The sequence below is a fragment of the Engraulis encrasicolus genome, chromosome 5 (genome assembly GCF_034702125.1).
Source record: "Engraulis encrasicolus isolate BLACKSEA-1 chromosome 5, IST_EnEncr_1.0, whole genome shotgun sequence".
In the NCBI taxonomy this organism is placed as follows: Eukaryota; Metazoa; Chordata; class Actinopteri; order Clupeiformes; family Engraulidae; genus Engraulis; species Engraulis encrasicolus.
Window position 1 is genome coordinate 4630117 of NC_085861.1, and position 24916 is coordinate 4655032.

General features: G+C 48.0%; 1 protein-coding gene across 1 annotated transcript in view; it reads right to left on the reverse strand.

Annotated features, from left to right (window-relative positions):
- Positions 1-458: 458 nt before the first annotated feature.
- plekhf2 (pleckstrin homology domain containing, family F (with FYVE domain) member 2) overlaps positions 459-24916 on the reverse strand; it is a 65976-nt gene continuing 41518 nt past the window's right edge. The window contains exons 2-3 of the mRNA XM_063197948.1: positions 2812-3088; positions 459-1673 (exon numbers count right to left, since the gene is read on the reverse strand). Of these exons, the coding sequence (XP_063054018.1) occupies positions 1192-1673; positions 2812-3073 (744 nt within the window). The 5' untranslated portion in view covers positions 3074-3088 and the 3' untranslated portion in view covers positions 459-1191. The remainder of the gene's footprint in view (positions 1674-2811; positions 3089-24916) is intronic.

Here is a 24916-nt window from a genome sequence, read left to right on the forward strand (position 1 = left end):
AGCACAGCAACAGCACCTGAAGGGGCTCATGGAGGCAGACAGGCAGGCAGGCAGGCCGCTAGGGACGGGGGCGAGAGGGGAGGGGAGGGAAGTGGAGATGCAAAAACCCAAAAATATCAAGACTACTGGGGCGAAACACTAACCAGCAGAGAGAGAGAGAGAGAGAGAGAGAGAGAGAGAGAGAGAGAGAGAGAGAGAGAGAGAGAGAGAGAGAGAGAGAGAGGAGAGAGAGAGGGAGAGAGAGAGAGAGAGAGAGAGAGAGAGAGAGAGAGAGAGAAGGAGAAGGAGAGTGAGGCAGAAATCTAGAAAGTACAAAAGACAGAAAACTAGAGGCAGAGAGAGAGACAGAGACATGCAGAGCTAGAGGGAGACAGATACTGCTACTAAAGACAGAGGGAGGGGGCATGACTCATGTGTTGGATGCGTGTGCTGTAGTGAAACGGACCGCTGGCTATAAGCTCGGCCTGGCGAAGTGAAGCGGATCGGACCGCTGGCTGCAGAGGAAACAGATGCAGCACCAACAGCAGCCGTGCAGGCCTGACCTGACCAGACGCGATGCGACGAGAAGCCACTTAGAGGCATTCACCTAGTGTTTCACCTTTATGTATCAAAGCAACAACCTAGACTAAAACTAGAACTAGATCCAGGCTAGGTCCAGACTAAACCTAGACTAGAACCAGACCAGAGCAAGACTAGACCCAGTCCAGAACTAGACTAGAGCCAGACTAGAGAGGCTATGCACCATGACAGCTGTGGCATGCCTTTAAAAAAACTCACTAGTCATTTATTATGTGTTTGGGTAGAATTGGGATGGTGGGACATTGCAGGTCTGAGAGCAGTCCAGTTAAAAAAAAGAAAAAAAAAATCAAAATGGGGAGCGGTGTTTGCAAGAGCATCGTGTTGATAAATGTCATGGAATGGAGGGATTCTCGAGGGTTCAGAGTTCAGTGGGGAGAGCTCCGCGTGGACGTTAAGAGGTTGCCATGGGCTTTCAGGCTGGACGAGGCCTATGGATGGGGGCGTGGGAGGGGGGGCAAGAGTGTGTGTGAGGTGTGGTAGAGTAAAGTAAAGGACAATGAATTGAGTCGAGGTGAGACGAGGGGGGGGGAAGGTTTGAGACCGCATCTCAGATCGCTGTTATGTGGCGTCTCGCCACGTCGTGTCACGTCACGCTACATTACGAGTCTCTGCTCAATCGCTGCTGTCGTCATCGTCATCGTCGTCGGACATGTTGGAGCGGCCATAGGCGTCGAGGGACCGAGAACTCGCGTGGAGGCCGCCTCCACCGTGTGTGCCGAGCGACAGCTGCTCGAAGCAGAACTCGCAGACGCGCACGGGCTTGGAGGACTGGCTTGGCAGCAGGAACTTCTTCTCGGAGCACGGGCCGCACACCACGAAGCCGCACTTCCTGCAGTGATGCCGGCGGCTCAGGGGCGTGAACTTGACCTTCTGGCAGCGCATGCAGAGCGTGGCCTCAGAGTCGGGCACCCAGACGGCGGCGTGCTCGCCCGTGGGCGCCTTGCCACTCTTGGCCAGCAGGTCCGTCACGCACTTTCCGATGTGGCTCATCCACTCGGACTTCTCGGTGGCCGTGGCGGCGTAGACGGCGAAGCTCTTGGTGGGCGTCTTGATGAGCCAGCCGTTGCGCAGCTCGCCCTCGTCGCCCACCGTGTCTGTCAATCAAACAATCAGTCAATCAATCAATCAACCAATCAATCAATCAATCAAGCAAGCAAGCAATCAATCAATCACTCTATCAAACAATCAATCAATCAATTAAAATGACTTATATACCACATCATAAATAATTGTCATTCAATGTGCTAAAGAGTAGAGAAAGAGATAAGAAAAGAAAAGAAACTATAGTGTTATAGATATAGTAGATAATTAACCATCACCAAAGGCAGATGAGATAAAGCTGTTTTTCATTTCTTTTAGATACTGTTGGGGCAGTTATGATATGGACAGGAAGCTGGTTCCAGCATTTTTCAGCACAATGACTAAATGCCAATTCACCCTGTTTAGACCTGACTCTAGGCACCACCAGTAGAGGAGATTCTGAAGACCTAAGGCATCTATTAGAATGATATTGTTCAAGCATATCTACAATATATTTACGGCCCAAGACAATTATTGAGTATCCGAAGAATTTTAAACTCAATTCTAAATCTCGCTGGTAGCCAGTGCAATGACCTAAGTACCTATGGTGATGGCCCTACCATGCTTCAAAGTAGCACACTCATCTGTTACGCGGCAATCCCCGGTTTGATTCCGGCCCGGGTCCTTTGCCGACCCCTCCCCAAAAAACGTTTCCTGTCTCTCTCTCTCAGACTGTCCTGTCATTAATAAAGCCTAAAAGACCAAAAAAAAGCACCTATGGTGACGCTCTCGTGCGGTATGATGTGCTGCTTGCGTCTGTGTGTGTGTGTGTGTGTGTGTGTGTGACCCAAGTACCTATGGTGACGCTCTCGAGCGGGATGATGTGCTGCTTGCGTCTGTGTGTGTGTGTGTGTGTGTGTCCCAAGTACCTATGGTGACTTTCTCCAGCAGTATGATGTGCTGCTTGTGTGTGTGTGTGTGACCCAAGTACCTATGGTGACGCTCTCGAGCGGTATGATGTGCTGCTTGCGTGTGTGTGTGTGTGTGTGTGTGTGTGTGTGTGACCCAAGTACCAATGGTGACGCTCTCGTGCGGTATGATGTGCTGCTTGCGTGTGTGTGTGTGTGTGTGTGTGTGTGTGTGTGTGTGTGTGTGTGTGTGTGTGTGTGTGTGTGTGTGTGTGTGTGTGTGTGTGTGTGACATAAGTAGTACCTATGGTGACGCTCTCGAGCGGTATGATGTGCTGCTTGTTGTACTTCTTCTTGTGGATGACGATGTTGCCGTAGACCAGGATGTCGTTGAAGAGGAAGAACTGGCGCGCCTTGGGCTTCTTGCGGCACAGCTTGGTCAGCACGCCCTCGCCGATCAGCACGCGGCCCGGGATGGCCAGGGGCTGGCCCGCCGTGCCGAAGCAGCCCTCCACCACCTGGATGCGCTTGGAGTTGGCCTCGCTGTTCGCCAGCCGGTCCACCATCTTTCAGGCCGTCACCTGGAGGCAGAGGAGAGAGGAGAGGGAGGAGAGAGAGGAAAACAAGATAGATAGATTGTTTATTTGTCCCTTCGGAAAATTGTTCTGTGCCATTTTCAGTGCGTCTGATACAATAGTGAGAAGCCTGTGGTTGTCTGTGTGTGTGTGTTCGCCAGCCAGTCTCCTGCAGGAAGGAGGAGAGAGAGGAGAGAGGAGAGAGGAGGTAGAGTAGAGTAGCTTTATTGATCCCCAGGGGGAAATTCAGGTGTGTGTGTGTGTGTGTGTGTGTGTGTGTGTGTGTGTGTGTGTGTGTGTGTGTGTGTGTGTGTGTGTGTGTGTGTGTGTGTGTGTGTGTGTGTGTGTGTGTATTCGCCATCTTGCCTTCACCTGTGGGAGGAGGGCGAAGGCAGAGACAAAAACTATAGTGAGATGAGAACCTGAGGAAATATGTAGATGGTTATTATGGCTTATTTACATAGTATTGGAGCCGTTTAGCCTTTAATATGATAGGAAAGTGCAGACAGGACAGGGACAGAGAGATAGGGGAGGGCTGGGAAATGACCCAGGCCGTACAACTTGGTAAAGCGTATTAGAGGTTAGGCATCCACCTATTAACCCATTGTGTCCTGGAAACACACATACGCTGCATTCAGGTTCTTGAGATTTGAGTTGTTTTATTAAAAAATGTGGGTAAGTTCGAGCTGAATGAACACATTCTAAGGCAAAACGAGGGTCCTTGCTTTTAAATGCAACTCATTTCATGCTCGTACATGCTTCAGAGGCTGAGATATTTAGGATTTAAAAGGCAAAGGGCACCCTTTCCCAAAAAGGGCTTAGGAGGACAAAACGGGTTAACTCAATAGTTCCCACTGGGTTGGGTAGCGATGGCAGAACGTGACCTCCCGCACCACCCGCCACCCTTCACCACTTTTGACAGGCTACATCATCGCATCTACAACATCCTTTCTGCTTCAGTTCAGTTCCGACAACGCAACAGAGCTCCAGACACCATGATTGCTTGTTAGGCTGCCAAGAGTAAGAGCTTGTTTCCTGCCTCAGACTAACACAACACAAACAAACAAAAAACACAATATCCAGCATCATGGCTCTCCCACTACTCTGTCCAAAACTGCACCACAGGAGGAGGCTCATTTGTCCGTTTAGTGGCTCCGCAGTGATGGGACGCCAGAGCGGATATCATTAGGGATGCACCGATACCACTTTTTTGAAAACCGATACAAGTACGAGTACATTAATGTGTGTACTTGCCGATACCGATACCGATACCGATACCGATACCTTTTACCACCAAAATACAATGAAAATAAATGCATGGCCTTGTTTTTTTCCATCTGTGATATTTTTTATTGTCCATTTCCATGTAGATTTAAATGTTAGTAAATGTATGAGGTGGCACTTTTTTCCATGCTGCTTTCAAGTCCACAGAACGTGACAAGATTTTGCATTGCTTTGTGTAATAGCAGTATCGTTCCCGGTATTGGCAAGTGCTTGACGAGTATGAGTACGAGTATAATGAGCAGTATCGGGTGCCGATACCGACACCAGTATCAGTGCATCCCTAGATATAATTTAAGTGAAGGCAGCAAGACGCCCACACACACACACATACCAGCCAGGCCTCTTCTCAGGACGAGAGCTGGCTTTTTCTCACCTGCACATAATAACGCCAAAGGCACTGAGGCCATGTTAAAAATAATAAAAAAAAGGGTAAACTTGTTTACTTTAGATGGTGCTATTTTTTGTTGTTTTGGTAAAGAAAGCCTGAAGACACAGACAGAATAAACAAAACAAATAAACAAAAGACACAAACATCAATAAAGCCGTTAGTCCAGGGGCTACTTCACAAAGCTGGTTCAATATCTAATAACTAAGCGACACGTTAACCTTGAGGTGGTGGCAAATCATCAAACAGAAGAGCCCGGTGTCTTCATTTTCTTTTTTTCCCCCTTTCTTTTTTCTTAGGGGCTTTGTATGCCTTTATTGACAGGACAGTATGAGATGCTGACAGGAAGCAAGTGGGAGAAAGAGATGGGGGAGGATTGGGAAATGACCCCGGCTGAACTCCAACCGGGGTCCCCATGATGGGCATGCAAGCCCAAATGTTGGGGGCTTAGCGCGTTGCGCCACAGAGCCCCCGTCTTCATTTTCTTAACTAAATGTTGTCTGCAGTCCATCTATTGGCAGGTTTATCACATCCTGTAGGATAACTTAGCCAGGTCTGTCAATTAGCCATATTCTTGAAATACTCCCCTGGTTTGTTTACCAGGAAAATACAAGAGCTTCACTTATCCTGGAAGAAAATTAAGAAAAATATCTGGAAAGAAATTATATTTTTATTGTATTCGTATCTGGTGTTTTTAAGCTACTCTCCCTCTTCGTCAGAGAAGATAATAACTAGCTCAAATGGAAAAGTGAAATGCTTGCTGCAACACCCCAGTTGGGTTTTCCTTAGAATATAAAATGCAATCAGAGGAGCGGCACAAACGGCAGTCTGTGTGAAATTAGCAGGCAGCAAATTAACCAAAACATGGACATTTACACAGCATTTGCATAACAGCAGTGATTCTATGCACACAGGTGCATGCATTCTCTTACTCAGACACACACACACACGCGCACGCGCACACGCACACGCACACGCACACGCACACGCACACGCACACGCACACGCACACGCACACACACACACACACACACATGCATTCTCTTACTCAGACACACACAGAGTTGCTGTCTCACTCTCTAACACATTCAAGCGCCCCCCACACACAGGCGCACAAAACACGCTCATTTTTTCCCCTCCCCCAATGACAGTGGAGAAAAGGTTTTGTCTCACAGGTGTTAAATGATCCCACTTCTTCTTGCTGATCGGCTTGACATATGCAAAAGGTTGCGCTGGTGTAGAACAATCAAGCAGCGGCTTCTTCCCACACACACACACCTGTCTTATCCCTGCAACCCCCCCCCCAACCCCCCCATCCCACACACCTGTCCCACTGCCCCCTACCCCCCATCCCCCACACACCTGTCCTCTTGTCCCTGCAAAACAACCCCCCGCCCCCCCAACTCCCCCACCCCTCACACCTATCCACCTATTCCGCACACCAACCCCCACTACACTGCCACCCAACAGACCTGCCCCGGCCCTACCACACAAACCAACCCCACACACACACACACCTGTCGACCGTCCCCTGGGCACCACTACCCCCCCCACCATCCCCCTCATCCCCCACACCTGTCTCCCCTCGCCCTGGCCCCTTATCGCGCTGCTCTTCAGGGTCCGACAGCAGGGCTTCATAATTGGGGAGTTGGAGAGGACAGGCAAGGCCACACAGGGGAAACAAGAGAGAGGAGAGGAGAGAGGAGAAGGAGGAAGGAAGGAGGAGGAAGAGGAAGAGGAGGGAGGAGGGAGGAGGGAGGAGGAGAGAGGAGAGAGGAGAGAGGAAGGAGGGAGGAGGAAGGAGGAGAGAGGAGAGAGGAGAGAGAGGAGGGAGACGAGGGGAGAGAGAAGAGATGAGAGAAGAGGGGAGTTGGAGAGGACAGGCGGGGCCACACAGGGGAAACGAGAGAGAGGAGAGACGAGGGAGGAGAGAGGAGAGAGGAGAGAGGAGAGAGGAGAGAGAGGAGAGAGGAGAGAGAGGAGAGAGGAGAGAGGAGAGAGAGGAGAGAGAGGAGAGAGAGGAGAGAGAGGAGAGAGGAGAGAGGAGAGAGGAGAGAGGAGAGAGGAGGGAGGAGAGAGGAGAGAGAGGGAGGGAGAGAGGAGAGAGGGAGAGGAGAGGAGAGGAGAGAGGGAGAGAGAGGAGAGAGGGGAGAGAGGAGAGAGGAGAGAGGGGAGGGAGACGAGGGGAGAGGGGAGGGAGGAGTGAGGAGAGAGGAGAGAGGAGATAGGAGAGAGGAGAGAGGAGAGAGGAGGGGAGTTTTGAGAGGACAGGCAGGGGCCACATAGGGGAAGAGGCAAGGATGCCATCAGGCTGCACACAAGGGACCCACACAATGACAGCCACAGACTCACACACAAGAGAACAGATGGGCTAAAATTAAACTAAAATTAGACCACCACCGCCACCACCACCACCACCACCACCACTAGGGGTGTGTTCAAATTATCAGTATCGGTATTGTCACAAGCCTCTTCACGATACACTACAGTCCGCAGACTCAATGACATGGCATTGGCAACAGTCTGTATGAGCTCTCAATAGGCTTCTCCCAAACACATGTTTCTCTTCCTTTAAGGGGTCTGCATGACACAGTCGGCATGACAAATAACCTGCTGCACAAGTGGCCAAGGGGCCCAGGAGGAGACGAAACGCTTCACCCGAACACATTTGTCTCTTCAACAACCAGAATTGAAGAGAGTCCTTGTGCACAAGTCTTCAGCAATACAGGTGCGGGTGTGAGGCAGGAGAAGGTGATCAAAGATGAAAGTTCAGAAGACACCTCACACTGCTTGCTGTTCTTTTTTTTCTTATTGTATTTTTTTGAGCGAACAATGCCTTTCACCCAGTGCGTCATCGCTTTGATCACAATTTTCTCTTCTTTTAGGGTGCTGACCAAAATAACGTATAAGAATGTGTAATCAAAAACTAGATATAAGAGATATAAGAGATATAACTCTTTCTTATATCTCAGGTATTTTTCACAGCCTGTATGCCAAATAACCTGCTGCACTAGTGGTGGTCAGGGGCAGGCAGCCAAATGGACTGAAAATTACTCGAGAGATGAAACACTGGCTGGAGAGAGGCGTCTGTGTGAGAACCTGGAGTGGGTGAACACTAGGGCTAGACTGGTTATCTGGCATACAGGTCATTTTCCAGGTGGGCCGACAGTCATGTAGTGCCGCTGTTTTTTTTGTTTGTTTGTTTGTAGGGCTGGGAATCGATCCAAATGTCCTGGATCGATTCCGATCCAGGTCACGATCCCATTCGATTCACGATCCGATTCAATATCGATCTTCTGTGTTGCTGGGTTGTCACTTAAACCCATTTATGCCTAAAATTCTAAGACCAGTTATAAAAACCTAAATATCTCAGCCTTTGATGCCCACACAAACATGAAATAGTGGGCATGTAGCGACATGAATGTGAATGAGAGCTACAGGAAGTGGTTGAGGAATAGCACCTAGAATCATCTGCAAAAGATCTATCCACAAAAATGTGAATCGATATTGCACTTTTCGAACGTGAATCGATATTGGATCGCAGATCGATCTTTTGAACACAGCCCTATTTGTTTGTTTGTTTTTGTTTGAAATTTTCCCTTAGAGACCGGCCCCCAATTTAGATGGGGGCGGACAATCTTTGTAATGGACTGAGGAGACGATTGTAATTGTAGTATGGGGGTGGGTGAGGGGGTGGTCGTCTATGCCAAAAATGCCCTGGTGACCACTCAGCCTCGTTCCAGTCCACAGACTCACACACATGGCCACAGCCTGAAGGAGTTCTTAAAAGGTTGGAGGTTTTTCTTTTGTTTCTGGGTGCTGACCAAAATAATTAGGGGGCAGCCAACCGGCTAAATCCTGGTGAAATGTGAGTTTGGCTGGTAGAAAAGACCACCTTACCAGCCAGCCACTTTGACGCATTGGTGAGTGTGTGCTAGTTTGGCTAGTAAGATTAGCATCTACTAGCCAATTTGGCTGGTGATGAAAAACGTTAATTTAGAGCCCTGAAAAATAAAAAAAGTGGTCGCACCATACATGCAACTTTTTTTTATTACACATTGACCATGCCATCAATCAACTTTTGCATCAACTTTTTTTTCATCCCACATGCTGGGCCATGCATCTGCTGCCCAAAAGGCTGGAAATCACATGAGATGAGAGAGATGAAAAGCTGGCTGGAGAGACATGTGTGTGTGTGTGTGTGTGTGTGTGTGTGTGTGTGTGTGTGTGTGTGTGTGTGTTTGTGTGTGTGTGTGTGTGTGTGTGTGGGCTGGAGTGAGGGTCTCAGATGTGTGTTCAAAAGGTGTTGGCCAGGGTGGCACAGGAAAATCAACACACACACACACACACACACACACACACACACACACACACACACACACACACACACACACACACACACACACACACACACACACACACACACACACACACACACACACACACACACAAGATACAATCAGAAGCCTGAATCATCAGAAGCAGAGGAATCACTAGGGCCAGTTGCCTACAGCACTGGGGGGGGGGAGAGAGAGAGAGAGAGAGAGAGAGAGAGAGAGAGAGAGAGAGAAAGAAAGAGAGAGAGAAAGAAAGAGAGAGAGAGAGAGAGAGAGAGAGAGAGAGAGGGGGACAGAGAGAAAGAGAGAGAGACAGAGAGAGAGAGAGAGAGAGAGAGAGAGAGAGAGAGAGAGAGAGAGAGAGAGAGGGTGGGGGAGAGAGGAGATAGGGAGGAGAGAGGATGAGGGAGAGAGGAGAGTAAGGAGAGAAGACATGGAGAGAGAGGAGAGAGGGGGGAGGAGAGAGGAGAGTGGGGGAGAGAGGGAGGAGAGAGAAGAGAGGAGGGAGAGAAGACATGGGGAGAGAGGAGAGAGAGAGAGAGAGAGAGAGAGAGAGAAGAGAGTAAGGAGAGAAGACATGGAGAGAGAGGAGAGAGGGGGAGAGAGGAATGAGAGAGGAGAGAGAGGAGAGAGGGGGAGAGAGGAATGAGAGAGGAGAGGAGAGGGGGAGAGAGGAGAGAGGAGGAGAGGGAGAGAGAGAGAGAGTGAGAGAGAGACACACATGAAAAACGGACAAATGATGGTGAAATGAGAAGATAGCGGACAGCCTGGAGGAGAGCAGGATGGGGGAGGAGAGAAGAGAGGGGGAAGAGGAGAGCGGAGAGAGAGAAGAGCAGGGCGGAGAGAGAGAGAAGAATAAAGGAGGGAGGAGAGAGGGGGAAGAGCAGGGCGGAGAGAGAGAGAGGAGCAGGGAGGGAGGAGAGAGGAGAGAGGGAGGGAAGGAGGGAGCGAGTGGAGAGAGAGAGAGAGAGGAGAGAAGAGAGGGATGAGAGAGGAGAGAAGAGAGGGATGAGAGAGGAGAGAAGAGAGGGTGATGGAGGAGAGGAAGGAAGCAGCAGAGGAGAGAGAGGGAGAGAGAGGAGAATAGAGGAGAGAGGAGAATAGAGGAGAGAGAGGAGAGAGGAGAGGAGAGGAGAGGAGAGGAGAGGAGAGGAGAGGAGAGGAGAGGAGAGGAGAATAGAGGAGAGAGAGGAGAATAGAGGAGAGAGAGGAGAGGGGGAGTGAGGAGAGAGGAGAGGGGGAGTAAGGAGAGGAGAGGAGAGAGAGGGAGAGAGAGGAGAATAGAGGAGAGAGGAGAATAGAGGAGAGAGAGGAGAGAGGAGAGGGGGATCGAGGAGAGAGGGTGACAGAAGAGAGGAAGGCAGCAGAGGAGAGAGGAGAGCAGGCCGGGGCGACGTGACAAGTGGAGCGATGCTGATCTCATTTCGGATCGCCGGGGCAACAGAACACAGAACACAGCGCTAAAGCTCCAACTCCAAGTCCACTGGCACACAGCTGATAAATGCCTACGAGTGGAGCACAGCACAGCACTAGCCAGGCTGTGCCCTCCTAGTGACGCAACAGCTTCAGCGTTGCTACCAGTCAGGTCAGGAGTCAATGCAAGTAAGACTTTCTGTGTTCCTGCAAATACGAGAACTCCTACCACTTTGTTGGGAAGCAAACAATCATTAGCAAACCAAGGGCGGACATTTGGAAAATGCCGTTTGGGAAATGTTAATTGTTATGCTCTTGGTCAGACCAAGTCTCAAAGAGATTTGAATGTCGATGATAATCAGGCTAGCACAGGACAGGACAGAATAGGACAGAGCTGAGGAGAACAGGACAGGACAGGACAGGACAGGACAGGACAGGACAGGACAGGACAGGACAGGACAGGACAGGACAGGACAGGACAGGACAGGACAGGACAGGACAGGACAGGACAGGAGGACAGAATAGGGCAGAGCTGGGAAGAGTAGCACAGGAGGACAGGACAGGACAGGACAGGACAGGACAGGACAGGACAGAATAGGGCAGAGCTGGGAAGGGCAAGAGGTTGGGCAGGGAGACCATTACCCCCTCTGATAGGCAGAGAGGGGGGTAGGTAGGCAGATAGGCAGAGAGGGGGGTAGGTAGGCAGATAGGCAGAGAGGGGGGAGGTAGCCAGAGAGGGGGGTAGGTAGGCAGATAGGCAGGGGGGGGGGTAGGTAGGCAGATAGGCAGAGAGGGGGGAGGTAGCCAGAGAGGGGGGTAGGTAGGCAGATAGGCAGGGGGGGGGGGGGGGGGGGTAGGTAGGCAGAGAGGGGGGTAGGTAGGCAGATAGGCAGGGGGGGGGTAGGTAGCCAGATAGGCAGAGACAGAGAGGGGGGAGGTAGCCAGAGAGGGGGGTAGGTAGGCAGATAGGCAGGGGGGGNGGGGGGGGGGGGGGGCTAGGTAGGCAGAAAGTGGGGTAGGTAGGCAGATAAGGGGGTAGGTAGGCAGATAGGCAGAGAGGGGGGTAGGTAGGCAGAAAGTGGGGTAGGTAGGCAGATAAGGGGGTAGACAAGTGATAGGGAACGTAGACAGGCAGGCAGGCAGACCGGCAGAGAAGCAGGCATACAGGCAGGCATGCAGAGAGGCAGAGAAGCAGGCATACAGGCAGGCATACAGGGAGGCAGGGAGGGGGGCAAGTAGACAAGAAGGAAGGCTATCTCTAATTGTCTACGTCAAATTGTCTATGTCCACTCCACACCTAAAGTCTATGTCTGCAGGGGAAGTAAAAAACGTAATTTCAAATTCTTTGTATGACCAGTGCATAAAGAAATTGACAATATAGCCGACTTGACTTGAAAAACTACGCCCATGAGGGTGCTTGTTGTCAAGGTGGGCGGGCGCCTTACCAATGCGTTGCTAGGGGAAACCCTGCCGTGCACATTAATAGATTAATTGATTAATTGCCCTGGCCTCAGGTAAGCATCCGGCTTAATCCGGTCCCAATAACGGTAGTCGTGGAGACGATGGATCTGTTGGCCTGGTAACCATAAGAGGCCCTGTTAAGTTAATATCTGTTGTTTGTTGTTGTTGTTGTTGTTGTTGTTGTTTTCTATTTGGTCTCATGAGCACATTCCAGATCAGTGCACTCACTGACAGTCATCCAGCGGCACCCTGCTGCCATGGTTGGACAAACGCACGCACGCACGCACGCACGCCCGCACGCACGCACGCACGCACGCACACACGCACGCACGCACACACGCACGCACGCCCCTTTTCAAATACAGGAAGCACTTATCTTATCTTACACATAGAGACAGGAAATATTTCACACACTGTTGAAGCTCTTCAACACATGCTATCAGTTTGGGTGCAAGTCCACACTACACATACACATAATGCACACGCACACGCACACAAAGAGCTGTAACAATACACTCAACTCACGATCCGGTTCATATCGCGATTTTTGACACACGGTTCAATATACCCTACGATTTTTCAAATCTATGAGAACTATGATAGTTTCTTTGAAGGTAGAATAGGTTACAAGAGCCTACTAATAATACCAGTAATACAAAGAAATTTGAAAATATTAATAATGATGAGGGCATATCACGTATCACGATACTGCCTCCTTGCATTGCGATAAAGGCATCATGACTGCACATCACGATTTCTCGGTTCGATACAATATTGTTACAGCCCTAGTACGTAGACATACACTCTGTTGCTCTCTACCCACGGCTAGGCGTAGCTAGCTAGCTGTCCTCTGTTGCTCTGTACCCACGGCTAGGCGTAGCTAGCTAGCTGTCCTCTGTTGCTCTGTACCCACGGCTAGGCGTAGCTAGCTAGCTGTCCTCTGTTGCTCTGTACCCACGGCTAGGCGTAGCTAGCTAGCTGTCCTCTGTTGCTCTGTACCCACGGCTAGGCGCAGTTAGCTGAGTGTCCTCCTCTGCGTGTTCATGAACACTGTGCTGACCTCACGACTGCTGCATGGCTTATTGAGCCACACACTGATGTGCTATTCACACACACACACACACACACACACACACACACACACACACACACACACACACACACACACACACACACACACACACACACACACAGTTGAGCTCTGATACACAACTCCTTTGGATGTATACTCCAACATCTAACAACACGAGCACACACGCGCGCACGTACACGCACGTACACGCGCACACACGCACGTACACGCACTGTTGAGCTCTGATACACAACTCCTGTGGATGTACTCCAACATCTAACAACACGAGCACACACGCACACGCGCACGCACACACACATGCGCACACGCACACGCACACACACGCTGTTGCGGTCTACCCACGGCTACTCATAGCTAGCTGTCCTCTGCCTGTTTGTCAACAGGGCAGCTCAGCGTCGTGTCCGCCCCCATCTGTGAGTGCAAAGATAATTGGCATAATTAGCCTGAGAGTTGCCACCAGGGGCAAGAACGGGCAGGGGAGGGGGGGGGGGGGGGGGACAGGGGGGCAAGGGTTGGCCGATGGGGGGCAGGGGGAGGATGTGGTGCCTGCCCCCCCCAGCCCCACATCACATACCCAACACCCCCCCCACATCACATACCCAACACAATCCCCCGCCCCACATCACATACCCAACACCCCCCCCACATCACATACCCAACGCCCCCCTAGCCCCACATCACATACCCAACGCCCCCCATCAGCCCCCATCTCATAACAAACCACCGCCCCCCCAATCAGCCCTCATCACATACCTAATGCCCCAACTCCCAGCCATCAACCAACCGAGTTGCCACCAGGGGTGAGAGGGCAGGGCAGGGGGGAGGATGTGGTTTCTGCCCCATACAGGGATCATACTGTATGGCCAGTGTGACATAAAAACTACACCCCCCCCCATCTCCACCCTCCACCCTTTACTAGGTACTCATTAGAACACTGCATTGATCTCGAGGGCATGTTCTTATGTACCAAACGAGGTAGCAAATCACAGTGTATACATGTACGTGTGTGTGTGTGTGTGTGTGTGTGTGTGTGTGTGTGTGTGTGTGTGTGTGTGTGTGTGTGTGTGTGTGTGTGTGTGTGTGCCCGTGTGTGTTACAGATGCTTTAAGCTGTTGCTGCTGCATGCCAGTGTGTGTTGACAGCAGCAGAGCAGAGCAGAGCGGAGGCGTACCGCCGGGAGAGACGCCGCTAATTACCATCGTATATGCGGATCACTGACCTGAAGAGACTAATACACACACAACTCCTGTGGATTTATACTCAAACAGGAACACATGAGCACACACACACACGGGCACGCACACGGGCATGCGCACACATGCACACACACACACAAATGCGCACGCACGCACACACATGAGCGCACGCACGCACGCACGCACGCATTCACACACACACACACACACGCACACATGGGCACGCACACATACGCATGCAGCTTAAGGCCTCCCATCCACCCACCCTGAACGGCTAATGAGGATTAAGCCATTTAAGTTCAGGCCAATGAATCACGGCAAACAAAAACAAACCAATCTGTAAGTTCCAGGGGGAGGGGATTAAATATGTAATGTCATCATGTAAACAACGATCTCAATGTCACTCATGCTGTTAGAGCCCGCAACCACTGGAGCCACACGCACGCACACGTACGTCAGTGCTTGACACTAACTTTTTCGCTTACCAGCCATTTTGGCTAGTGGTTTTCCTGACTCACTAGCCATTGGGCCTTTTCACTAGCCATAATTCTCTTAACCATCATAGCAGCTTTAAAGAATTATATAATAGGGTGTAATAATGTGATGTAGGCTAACATAATATAATATGATAGGGCTGCACAATTAATCGAAAAATAATCAAAATCGTGATAACATAGTGAAATCGAACTCATGATTTTAATCGTGATTTAATCGTGGCAATAGTGACCTACTTTTGAGAGCGTCCTTGAAGCCAAAACATACTGGCAGGCTGGTGTTTACTGGCCTGAAATCTGTCCACTTAAGTTTCATGCTATTGCCTTTACATAATTATTACAATTCATTTTATTTTGCTCATCCCGTATGTAATTCATTCTTGGTTATATTTAATCTTGTTATAATTTTCAAAAAAATCTGCAAAAATCAATAATCGTGATTAATAATCGTGATTATGATTTTGACCAAAATAATCGTGATTATGATTTTTTCCATAATCGTGCAGTCCTATAATATAATATAATATAATATAATATAATATAATATAATATAAATATAAAACATTTGCGCCTTTGATCTGAAAGGCACTTTCTTCATATCATATAGGCCAATCTGTGGAGGTTGCCGTCCAAATTGATGCGCAAAGTAGATAGCAAAAGTCATTGCCAAGTTCGCCTCTCCTCGGTCATGGATGTGGAATAACACCTCTTCTGGAATATTTTCTTATAGTGTCCACTAAAAAGCGCACACAGATGCGGTAACTAGGCCTACAGAAGGGGCTACGACTTCCTTTCATTTCGTTTAATATTGAGTTGTTTAAATAAACGGACGCAAGGCGAAATGGGCAAGGGACGTGCTTAATGCAGTCTGGAAGGCTGCAGTAGGCTACTGCTCGTTGTTTAAGCCCGGTTTGACAGTCGGGAACAACAGGACAAGAAACATGGAGGAATATTAAAGTATGAAGACATACAGGCAAATCAGAAAATAATTTAAACCGAACATTATTAATGCCGCATGTGTCCTTGTCTTATCACTGCGCTTATAGTCTCGAGACTTTCACAAGACAGGCTGGCGTGTTTTCCTCTCGCCTTGGTCATTTTAATGTACACTACTACTAAGTATTGAACTAATGACAGATCGCAAAACACGTCAGTTGAGATGAACTTGGCTACTTTATTTTCACGACAAGGTTTTCAGTGACATTTCCTAACGCACGCTGATATGCCGGTAGCTCGTTGCCACTCCTCTTCGCAAGACTAGTCCTCTCAGATTCTTGGCATGCGTGACACACAGGTGACACGTGACACAGGTGCTTCATGGGTATTGTAGGCTCGCGAAATTGCATTGTATTGCTTTTGTAGCAAAGACGGTCCGAGGAAAAAAACTACAAAATGCGGTGCCTCATCATTCAGAATAGTAACGGACCCGCCAGAATGGCTAGTGAACCTTCGGTATCTACTAGCCAACGCCGATATTCACCCGCATTTGGCTACCTGGCGTGTGTTAAGTGTTAAGCCCTGACGTACGTGCAAACACACACACACACACACACACACACACACACACACACACACACACACACACACACACACACACACACACACACACACACACACACACACACACACACACACACACACACACACACACACACACACACACACACACATACATACAGTTAGGGCCAGAAATATTTGGACAGCAACACAATTATCATCCTTTTCCACCCTATACCCCACCACAATGGATTTGAAATAAAACAAACAAGCTGTGCATTAACTGTAGACTCTCGGTGTTAATGTGAAGGTGTTAAAATCCATATCGCATAAACAGGAATGAAATAGCAACGTTTTTTGTGTGTGTTGCCCACTTTTCAAGGGATCAAAAGTAATTGGACAGTAGGCTTCTCAGCTATTTTCCAGTCAGATGTGTGTTATTCCCATACTACACCATCACCAAGATGTCAATAAGTTCATTTGAAGTGTTCCATTTGCATTTCCATATATTTTTACGGAATATCCATGAGATCCAAAGTCCATCTGTCACCATCAGTGATGCAAGCCATCATAAGGTGGAAAAAAATCAAAACAAACCCATTTGAGAGATGGGGAAACATTGAATATGATTAATTCAAGAGTTCAGAATGTTGGGAAAAAGAAATACCAGAGCAACACCAAATTACCTGGCAGACATGGAAGACAAATGCTGTGGATGACAGACAATATTCTGTATCTGGTGAACAAAAACCCATCTCCCAACAGTTGGCCAGATGTAGAACAGTGTCCAGGTGAACGGTGGAGACATGTCCAAGGCAACAATCAAGAAAAAGATCAAGAACATTGAGGAACACTTCACCATAGGAAATACAGAGGGTTCACTAAAAGATGTAAATTATTGATTGCATCAGAAATAGCAATACCAGATTTGGCTTTGCCAAACAACATCTTAAAAAGACTGTATAGGTCTTGAGTTACTTCCTGACCATGTTCTAAGTGGTGAATTTTCATTAATGCCCTCTGGGAGGCGCTATTATTCTGTCAGGACAAAAACAAAGCGTTACTCTGGATCATTCATCCCTACAACCATTAGATTATTAAACAAGGTTGTAGGGGTAGAGTTCATTACTGACCATTTAATTTACTGAGGGCTGCTCATCACTGACAGGACAGGGTGTTTGAATGTATGTGTTAAAATGTGTATGTTTTTGTTTCCTATTTATTATTTATTGTTTTTTGTTTCCTTTAGGTTTTGTATTTCATTTTTCTACTCTTTTTATTTATACTATCTATTCATTGACTGATGGAGACTGGGACCGCAAACTGAATTGCCCTTCATGGGACTAATAAAGTAATCTGAATCTGAATCTGAATCTGAATGTATGGGCAGAGGAGACAAATATCATCTTGTACAAGGGTAATGGGAAGAAATGAGTATAGAGAAGGGAAGGAACTGCTCATGATTCAAAGCACACCACCCAATCAGTGAATCATGGTGGTTGTAGTGTCATGGTGAGGGCATGCATATCTGTCAATACGATTATCCCCTTGTATTTATTGATGATGAGGACTACCGACAAAAGCCACAGGATGAATTCTGAAGATTTTCAGGCTATATTATCATGTCATATTAAACCTAATGGTTCTGGACTCATTGGACAATGCTTCACAGTGCAGATGGACAATGACCCAAAGCTTCATCTGAAAGCCACTAGCCATTTCTACCCCAAAAAAGTGGAATATTATTCAATGGCCCAGTCAATCACCTCACCTGAGTACGGTTGAGCAAGTATTTCACTTGCTGGAGGCAAAACTGAAGGGAAAACACCCTAAGAATAAGCAGGAACTGAAGACTGTTGCAATAGAGAGCTCACCATAGCATCACCAGGGATAAAACCCAGTGTCTATTGATGTCTATGGATTGCAAATTACAGGCTGTAACTGACTGGAAAGTATTTGCAACCAAATAATTAAAAACTGAAAGTTTGATGTATAAATACTAGACTGTCCAATTACTTTTGGTCCCTTAAAAATGGGGTAGCACTGATAGAAAATGTCATAATTCCTTCACAGTTCACTCGATTTGGACGCAAACACCCCCATATTAAAGCTGAAAGTCTGCTGTTAATGTACATCTTGTTTGTTTCTTTTCAAATCCATTGGGATGGTGTACAACACCAAAAACATGAAAATTGTGCAGATGTCCAAATATTTATGGCCCTAACTGTACATTCACTTGCTCAGACACAGACACACATGAAGACTCACTGTCTCTCACACACACACACACGCACGTCCAAATGTACCCAACTACCCGTGCTCAGTCCATAAGGGTTAGAAAACAAGAAAACAGATTTTTTTTTTCACAGAGAAGCGCGGCGTTCCATTGGAATGTATGGATGGGCTGGCTGGGCAGGCTGGGACGGAATGCAGATTACCGCAGATAGAATGCGTATGCAGAGCAGACCGTACCAGTGTGAAACGGACAACTGAACAGCCTGTGAAGAACCTCTTGCGCTCGCGTTGTCTGTGCTCGCGTTGTCCCCGTACCGCGCACGCAAATGTTCAATGTGAAAAGAATAATCTGTTTCCATGTCTTCTAACCGTTTCCGACTGAGCACAGATACATTTAGACACATTTGGACATAGCCGTGGGAAGTAGGGGTGCAGGGGGTGCGGCCGCACCCCCTGCTGTGGGAACTAGCGGTGCAATGGGTTACAAGCACAATAACTTTTCTGACCATTTTCAGCCCCCATAGGGTAGCCAGACGTCCGTCATTCGGACACTGATTAAAATGCATTAAAATGCATTAAAATGCAGGAAATTGCATCGAAGACACACATTTTCTTGGGGGAGGACCCCCAAAAAATGTGCAAAAAATGCCTGCACCCCCTGCACCCCTGCACCCCCTGTCACAGACGAGTTCCCACGGCTCTGCATTTGGACTTGTTTCATCCCATGATTGCAATGTGAATGAGCCATTAGCCTACACACAATGTTACATCATTCAGTAATTACAACATTATAAATCACCACCACCACCTCAACTCAAACATACACAAACCCTGGTGAGGAAGGAATTACATTGGGAGTGTGTCCACTCCACTCCACATAATGACTGGTTTGGATGCCATGGCATGGAGTCAGTGGACACAGGACCGCTGCTACTTGGTTTCTGAGGCCCGGAGCATAACTGGTCAGGAGCCCCCCCCTTACAATTAAATAATAATATTACATTACATTGCACTTAGCTGACTTTCATTTATTCAAAGCGACTTAGTTATTATTTTTCAGGGTATTGGTTACAGTCCCTGGAGCAGTGTGGAGTTAGGTGCCTTGCTCAAGGGCACTTCAGTCATGGATGGAGATGTGGGGAGAGGTCAGGGGGGATTTAAACCTGCAACCCCTAGATTGAAAGACACATTTTCTAACCACTTGGCCACGGCTGCCCCTCATAATAATAGTATTATTAGGGCTGCACGATTATTATCATAATCACGATTATTTTGGTCAAAATCACGATTATTGATTTTTGCAGATTTTTTTGAAAATTATAACAGGATGAAATATAACCAAGAATGAATTACATACGGGATGAGCAAAATAAAAATTAATTGTAATAATTATGTAAAGGCAATAGCATGAAACTTAGGTGGACAGATTTCTGGCCAGAAACACCAGCCTGTCAGTATATTCTGGCTTCAAGGACGCTCTCAAAGGTAGGTCACTATTGCCACGATTAAATCACGATTAAAATCATGAGTTCGATTTCAATATTTTATCACGATTTTGATTATTTTTCGATTAATTGTGCAGCCCTAGTACATATTATAGTCCTCCATTTTGGGGGCGAAGTGGTTGGTGCCCTAAGTGCTCTGCTTATGCCTAGCGGCGGCCCGGAGTGGGTATTTCCTAGCCAGTCAAGTCCAGTCCAGTTCAATATTGACTGTGCTCATCAGCTTGACAAATACGCCTCACAGAAGAAGGCAGGGTGGCAGGCAGGCACACACACACACACACACACACACACACACACACACACACACACACACACACACACACACACACACACACACACACACACACGCACACACGCACACACAGCTTGCCAATACGCCCCACAGAGCAAGGCAGGCCGGCAGGCCACGCTCCCCTCACAGCACTCACTGACTCTCAGCAGCAGATAATTCAACTCCAATTACATAGTTCAAAACTCACCCTCTTGATTTAATAAAGAGGGATGGAGAGAGAGAGAGAGAGAGAGAGAGAGAGAGAGAGAGAGAGAGAGAGAGAGAGAGAGAGAGAGAGAGAGAGAGAGAGAGAGAGAGAGAGACAGAGAGAGAAAGAGCGGGAGAGAGAGAGACAGGGAGAGAGAGAGAGAGAAAGAAAGAGACAGAGAGAGAGAAAGAGAGAGAAAGAAAGAGAAAGAGAGAGAAAGAAAGAGACAGAGAGAGAGAAAGAGAGAGAGAGAGAAAGAGAGAGAGAGACAGAGAGACAGAGAGACAGAGAGAGAGAGAGAGAGAGAGAGAGAGAGAGAGAGAGAGAGAGAGAGAGAGAGAGAGAGAGAGAGAGAGAGAGAGGTGCTCAGGGTGGAGATTAAGATGACTGTTTATGAGAAGTTATTACAGTGAAGCAAACCTCTCAAGACCAGGCTTGCCATGGAGGCAACCAATGAAGACACACACACACACACAGTGCAATCCGTCACACACACACCACAATCCGTCACACACACACACACACACACACACACACACACACACACACACACACACACACACACACACACACACACACACACCAATCTGTCTCACACACTCTCTCACTCACACACACAGACACACAGACACACACACACACCAATCAATCACTCACATTCTACGCGCACACACACCCTCTCTTCACAGCTCATCCGATACACCATGCCTTGGCGTGACTCATCCCTTCTATACCAGCGGAGGAGTGCCGTGTACACAGGAAGAGGGAGAGCGGAGAAGAATAAGAGCGAAGAAAAAGAAAATTGGAGAAAGAAGAGGAGAGAGAGTGACTGGAGCATTCTAAAGAAGAGAGAAGAGGAGAGAAGAAGAGAGAAGAGGAGAGAAGAGGGGAGAAGAGGAGAGAAGAAGAGAGAAGAGGAGAGAGAGTGACTGGAGCATTCTAAAGAAGAGAGAAGAAGAGAGAAGAGGAGAGAAGAAGAGAGAGGAGGGGAGAAGAAGAGAGAAGAAGAGAAAAGAAGAGAGAAGAGGAAAGAAGAAGAAAGAAGAGGAGAGAAGAGGGGAGAAGAAGAGAATAAGAGAATAAGAGAGAAGAGGAGAGAAGAGGGAAGAAGAAGAGAGAAGAGGAGAGGAGAAGAGAATAAGAGAGAAGAAGAGAGAAGAAGAGAGAAGAGGAGAGAAGAAGAGAGAAGAAGAGAATAAGAGAGAAGAGGAGAGAAGAGGGGAGAAGAGGAGAGAAGAAGAGAGAAGAGAGAAGAAGAGAGAAGAGAGAAGACGAGAGACGAGAGAAGAAGAGAGAAGAAGAGAGAGAAGAAGAGAGACGAGGAGTGAAGAGGAGTGAGAGTGACTGCATCATTCTAAACAACAATAGCAGGCAGCCGTCTCAGATGATAGAGGCGCACAGCACAGCACAGCGCCAGTACAGCCCAGCGCCAGTGTTGCCAGATGCAGTACAGTACAGCACAGCATTGCCAGATGAGTCTGATCATTTCCAGCCCAAACGGTACACAAAAACCACCTGGAGGAGGAGGCGCTAAATTCCGCCCAGTTTCAACCAAATTGTATTGTTTTCTATGACAACAATAAAACTACAAAAAAAAACAATCCACAATGCCCGTTTTTAACCACAGACGGCTATCACAAGCAGCCCAATTGGCCAGGTAACCACCCAATCTGGCAACACAGCGCAGGCCTGCAGTGGCCAAGCGGAGGAGTGCCATGTATGCAGGAGGAGGAAGAGTGGAGAAGAAGAAGAAAGAGGAGGAAGAGCGGAGAAGAAGGAGAAGAAGAAGAAGAAAGAGGAGGAAGAGCGGAGAAGAAGAAAAAGAAGAAGAAAGAGGAGGAAGAGCGGAGAAGAAGAAGAACAAGAAAATAGGAGAAAGAAGAGAGAAGAAGAGAGAGTGACTGGAGCATTCTAAAGATGAGAGAGAAGAGGAGAGAGAAGAGGAGGGCTATAGCAGCTAGCCGCCTCAGATGACGGAGGCAGACAACACTGCCCAGCACATCACAGTGCAAAACACACACAATGGCCGTTTTTGAATGTTTTTAGCCGCAGACGGCTATCCCAAGCAGCTCAATTGGCTGGGTAACCGCCAAATCTGGCAACACTGCCCAGCCCAGCACATCACAGTACAGGCCTGCAGTGGCCAAGCAACAGATGGCCTTGACAAAACACAATTATGATTTCCGGCAAATCCCTCCGATGTGGCACAGAGCCGCAAGTCCACAAACACCCACACGCCCGTTTACACAGTTAGACACACACAGTACACTGGTCTTTCATGTGTTGTCTGTGGGGTGATGGCAGATTGCATCATTCTTACGTAAAGGTAGTAGTAGTGTGGGAGTGCAGGTAGGCAGGCCGGATGCATCCTCAGCTTGGGCTGTGTTAGTCTTGGCCAAGACGGAGGATGTTTCATATTGTTACCATGGGAGAGGTCAGTACATTTAGAGAACTTTATATAAGACACGACAAAACACGACACGACCATATGACTCAACTCACTCCTCCCCAGGTGAGCATTGGTTTTGGTCTGGAACTATACGGGTTCTCCGTTAGTAAACAATCCCTGGCCTTGCGGTCCAAACTGCACACTGTTCAACCTCTGATTGTTGGAAACCACTGTCGGTCATATAAGATCAGGTGAAAGTGAAGTGAAAGCCCAACTGGGAAACTCCAATTCCCATTGTCATTGTGACACAGCACTCCACACCACACAAGTGAACAGTGCACACCGCACACAACAAAACTGTATTTATGCCTCACCCGTGCAAGGGGGCAGCCCCCAATGGCGCCCCAAGGGAGCAGTGCGGCAGGACGGTACCATGCTCAGGGTACGTCAGTCATGGAGGAGGATGGGGGAGAGCACTGGCTAATTACTCCCCCACACCAGCCTGGCAGGTCGGGACTCGAACCGGCAACCTTTGGGCTACAAATCTGACACCCTAACCGCTTACACATGACTGCCCATAGGGAACAAGGAGGATGATGGTCACGCCGGAAGTCACAAGGTGAGAGGCCTGTGGGTGACAGGCCAATGTGACCCCCAGTGGATTAAACCTGTGAAAAATGTATTGCTGGAAGACAATGTGGTTGCGGGAAGACACCGCGACCTACTCCTAGTCGTCTGAAATGAGCTATTGAAAAGGCACTGCTTGCGGTGGAACTCACCACAGTACTACTGCCCAGGGCCGCTGCTAAGGTTTTGGAGGCCCCAAGCATAACTAGTCAGGAGGACCCCTTCATAATTAAATAATAATACATTTTTTAGTCAATCGTAATTTAGGAGGCCCCGATTTTGGGGGCAAAGTGGTTGAGGCCCTAAGCGCTCTGCTTACTCTGCTTATACCTAGCGGCGGCCCCTGGCCAGGTTTTGTGGTTTTGTTACTGGACTGAGTATTACGTTAAACTTCGACTTTTTTTTCGCACACCTCAGCTGGCAGGTGCGTTGGAGATGGCCCATGGGTCACTCAGCAACAACTTAAAGAAACTCCTGCACACTGACCATTTCGCTGTTCTTTCTTTAACAACGTTTCTGTACTAGACCTTCATCAGGCATCAGTTGTTACTGGACAGAGTATGACACCATCATCGAGAAGAGAAGAGAAGAGAAGAGAAGAGAAGAGAAGAGAAGAGAAGAGAAGAGAAGAGAAGAGAAGAGAAGAGAAGAGAAGAGAAGAGAAGAGAAGAGAAGAGAAGAGAAGAGGAGAGGAGAGGAGAGGAGAGGAGAGGAGATGAGAGGAGTGGATACACAGTACATCTATCTCATTAGACAGTACAAAAAAGCTATGACGTATCATGTCCTAGTGTATTTTGACAACTCTGAAGCTTACTGTATCAAATTCCTTTTATAAATGTGTATCTCTAATGTCATGTGTTGTTTTGCCAAACTGTGAAGAGCATTAAGCCCCACCAACCAAAATGCGACTACCTCTCCCTTGCAGTTTTCTATTATGTGCATCAATGCCATGATGACGGAAATACTGCGTGTGCTTACTGCTTGTGTGGCGTCCACAACTCCACAACTATCCTAATAAAAATAGGATGCTCCATCATGTACTGTGCTCGTTTGGTACAGACTACCGCCCTGTACCGTACCAAACCGTACCGTACTGTTTCCAGCTGTACATGTACTGTTACAGACCTCCTCCATATTCTGCAAGTAATGTATCCAATGCTCTTCCAATTAGCCTCTCTCAACATGATGTCAGACTAGCTCCATTTTTGAAGCGAAGCAGGAAAAAAACGGTTGACAATGACATCCACAACTAATGCAAGTAGGTCCCATGCTCCATGTCCTGTACTTGTTTTGTACGGCACTGTACCGTACCGAACGTCTGTTTCCAAAGGTTCTGTATGAGTACATGTACAACAGATGTGACGTTTGTAACGTGACGTCAGAGAAGTTCAATTTTTAACGCGAAGCATTGAAAACCGCCAACTGGTTTCCATAGAAAA